Here is a 4,415-nt window from a genome sequence, read left to right on the forward strand (position 1 = left end):
CCTATCATATTAATTCACCAAAAATTCTCCACCTAAATTTATTCCCAAAAAATTAATTTTTTCAAAAACCATTAACAAAAAAAAAAAAAATATTCACACAAAAAATGTTGCACCAAATTTTATCTGTTTACAACCCTTCAAAAAGTTCTTTTTACCAAATTATTTCCACAACGAAATTCGTCAAGTCCAAAATTTGTATTTCACGAAGTTGTAATTTTGTAGACTCCGTAAGAAGGTATGTATTTCAATTTGTATGTATTTAATAGTTCGATAATTTCTAGAAAAATTGACAAAAATAAATAACCTTTTTGGAGTTCGATTTATGCTTGCTTTGTTGATTTTTTCTTTTTTTCTTTTTTTATATATAATGCCCTACATTTGATATTTATAAATTAAAAAAATACCATGAAAAAAAAAAATAGCAATTTTTTTTTTTTTTAAGATACCTGATCAAGCTTCACTAGGTAGAAAGCAAATGAGTTGAAATTATCCGGCAAGGCTTCATCGGGTACAAAGTAAATGATGAAATAAGTTGGAAACCTGATCGGGCTTCACCGGGTAGAAAGCAAATGAGTTAAAATTACCTGGTTAGACTTTATTGGATAGAAAGAAAATAAGTTAAAATTACCCAGTTGGGCTTCACCGGGTACAAAGTAATTGATGAAATAAGTTGAAAACCCAGTCGGACTTCACCAGGTATACAATAAATATTGGAATAAGTTTGATTCCCAGCCAGACTTCACCGAATCTTCACTGGGTATGAAATAAATTTATTGACCCAGTCTTCTGAGGTACGGGATAGGAACCGGGCTAGGATTTTTCTAGGGCCCAGTAGAGTTAACCCTAGCCCAACCGAGTGCACAAAAACTAAGGATTCTGCTTTTTGGTCCGGTGTTGTACCCGGCCGAGTGGACGACCAAGCCAATTTTTTTCTTTTTAGTTTCTTTAACTACATTATATTAATACATTTTTGTTATAAATTGTAGGAAAATACCTTGTGTTTAGATTTGCTTTGGAGGCGTTTGGAATGAAAGGGAAAAGGATTATAATAGAAGAGAGTTGCAGGGTGTGACATTGAGGTCGACACGACCTATAATGAATTTCTGAACAAATTTTATAGGATAAGTGGTATAATGTCAGATGAGTATGATCTTGTTATAAGATGTATACTTTAATTGAGATCCAAAGTCCCTGCATTTGTAATTCAAAATGATGAAGATCTACACGTATTCTATGGAAGAGGTCTCAATAATACCTCTTTACGTATCCACGCTTCCATAGTGTTCAAGTAATCAAGGATTTCATCCAAGAAATTCATATATCTGACAAACTGAAGAAATCCTTTCAACATCTAGGCCAGTACATTGCAAGATGGAGTCAAATAGTCCATTTTTCCCACATATTTTAACTCATCACTTACATCGTCGCCTAGTAATTTGGCGACTCATAACTTACGGGATGAGGTAGACCAAGGTCAATATTTCAATGATTAGTCTTGGAGGGAGAAGGATGATGGAAAGAAACCCAAGATTAATATTCATCATACACCTCATGCAGAAGAACGAACAATCGAAGACTATGGAGGCTCGCCACATGCAACGGGTCGTGACATGTCACATCGATCTAGTAGCACAATGGTCATGCCATGTCAGTCTTATTCTTTTGAAGATATGCAAGTTGGTGGCATATTTATATCTAAGAAGGATTTAAAGACGTGGTTATCTATGTTAGCAATTAGAGGTAACTTTCAGTTTAGGGTAAAGAAGTTGACTACAACATTATACAAAGTTATATGCTTAGTTAAAGAATGAAAATGGAAACTTCAAGCCGTTAAATTGAAAAATTGTGAAATGTTTAAGATCTCTAAGTATGACAACGTCCACACATGCAGAAATGAAATATTGACTAATGATCATAGACAAGCTTCTAGTTGGGTTCTTGGACATTTAGTTTCGTCGAAGTTTGAAGACGTTAGTCATTCATATAGACCAAAGGACATTGTGAACGATATAAAATAAGAGTATGGTATGAGTTTAAGTTACGATAAGGCATGGAGGGCAAGCGAAGAAGCGTTAGTGCTTGTTTGGGGGTCACTAGAAGAATCCTACAAGAAGTTACCTAAATTTGGTGAAGCCTTACAAATTGAAAATCCCGGTTCAGAATTTAAATATGATCTACAGGAAGATAAATATTTCAAGCACGTATTCATGGCTCTTGGTGCTTCCATTAGGAAGTTTCTGAACTGCATTTGCCCTATTTTAATTGTAGATGGAACATATTTAAGGGGTAAGTACAGTGGTAAACTCCTGCTTCGGATTGGGGTTGATGGAAATAATCAAATATGCCCAGTTGCGTTCGATATATCTGATGGAGAAAATAATGAACCTTGAGGGTGGTTTTTTCAGTAATTAATATGTGCAATTGGGCAAGTTCGTGATTTGGTTATCGTATCAGATAGAGACCCAAGCATAAAAAAGTCAATTATCACGCTTTTCCTATAAGCATTTCATGGTATCTGTATCCATCACTTGAAAGCTAATTTATTAACTAATTTTAAAAATAAAGATATTTTGGATATTTTCGACAAAGCAACCAAGGCAAGTCGTGAGTTTATGGTTCAATTACCATTGGAGTCAATTTGCAGGGTATCCAGGTCCACACAAATACCTAAAAGATATTGGTCTTGAGCGGCTAGGGTGTACCAATGTAACAAAAGATATAATCAAATGACGACAAACTTCGCAGAGTGCATAAACAAAGTGTTAAAAGATACACAATAGTTACCAATCACATCATTTCTAGACCATATTTGAGGTTGGTTACAAGACTTGTTTTACAGATGTCAAATGGATGCATCAAACAGTACGTCAAGACTATCAGACTATGCAATGACAATAACTCGTGACGCGACAGACAAAGCAAGCAGACATGAAGTTAGGCCAATTGACCAACATGAGTTCGAGATGATAGATGGAGGTTTAAGAGGCCGTGCAAATATTCACACAAGAATATGCACTTGTCTCAAGTTTGATTATTATGAAATCCCTTGTTCACATGTGATTGCTGCATGCAGGGTTCAGAATATTGATCCTATCTCTCTTTGTTCATGGGTATACTCTATTGAATCAGTGTTGGCTGCATATGCTGAACCTATACGACTAGCTGGACACTTTTCGGGTTGGAAGCAATCATCGACCTTCATCAATGTGGAAACATTGCCTCCAAAAAGAGTTCCAAGATTAGGTCGCCCACGAACAACAAGATTTCCTTCTGCAAATGAATTTCGTCAAGTCCATAGGTGTTCTAGATGTGGGCAAAAGGGTCACAACAAAAAGACATGCAATCAATCTTTCAATACTGCCGAGTGATGTATGGATTTTTTTATTACTACTTATGTTGCATAACTTTATGAATTTTTGTGCACTTGGACGATTTTTGTATGATTTTTTGCATGAGCCCGACCGGTAATTGGTATTATTGTATGATTTTTTGCATGAACCCGACCAAGAATTAGCGCCTAATTGCATGGGCCCGATCGGGAATTAGCATTATTTTATGATTCTTTTGCATGAGCTCGACCGAGAATTGGCACTTAATTGCAGGGGCCCGACCGGGAATTAGTATTATTTTATGATTTTTTGCATGAGCCCGACCGAAAATTTGCACCTAATTGGAGGGGCCCGACCGGAACTTGGTATTTTTTATGATTTTTTATATGAGCCCAGTCGAGAATTGGCGCCTAGTTGCATTGACCCAGTCGGGAATTAGTATTTTTTTTTTATGATTTTTTGCATGAGCCTGATTTGGACGGTGTTAACAGACTATTAAACCTTTTTTTTTTATCCATTTGAGCATATGCATTCCTCTGTATCATCGTAGTAGGGTCTACGTTGTCCATCCACTTCTGAAATTTAATGTTCAAATCTTCAGGTATGTCAACGAGGGGATCGTACTTCTATTACATTTTTTGCCTCTTCCCATACTCCTTTGTGTTTTTCCACATTGTAGTTAATTTCCAAGAAATTTTCCTCATTCGGCCACTCCAACCTTTCCACGCGATGATCGTTTTTCACTGCATGATCACTCATACCTCTATGGTCCCTACCTCTAGTGCAATCAACGTCTTTTCCAAGCATGCATAGGTATCATGCATAGGTATTAGATAGGATAAATTACGTATGAAGAGTACAGACAACAAGAATCATAATGGTATATCCTTACCTTCGATAATCATGCAAAGTACTTTTTAATGCACTTTAGGTCACGTTCCAAACATTCCATGTGGCGATCAAGACCTTTGATTAACTTAATCAATTTGTGATACTTCTTTCGCTTCTTCTTAGTCTTCCCGTGATGCATTCACTATCACTATGATCAACGTCCTTAGTGTTCGAAAGTCCAACAACACCGCCATC

General features: G+C 36.3%; 1 protein-coding gene across 1 annotated transcript; it reads left to right on the forward strand.

Annotated features, from left to right (window-relative positions):
* Positions 1-2,846: 2,846 nt before the first annotated feature.
* On the forward strand, positions 2,847-3,368 carry LOC120084090. Its single transcript, XM_039039989.1, has one exon. It carries the CDS (start codon positions 2,847-2,849, stop codon positions 3,366-3,368), a length of 522 nt encoding a protein of 173 aa, XP_038895917.1.
* The last annotated feature ends 1,047 nt before the right edge of the window (positions 3,369-4,415 follow it).

Source organism: Benincasa hispida, chromosome 8 (genome assembly GCF_009727055.1).
Source record: "Benincasa hispida cultivar B227 chromosome 8, ASM972705v1, whole genome shotgun sequence".
Classification (NCBI taxonomy): domain Eukaryota; kingdom Viridiplantae; phylum Streptophyta; class Magnoliopsida; order Cucurbitales; family Cucurbitaceae; genus Benincasa; species Benincasa hispida.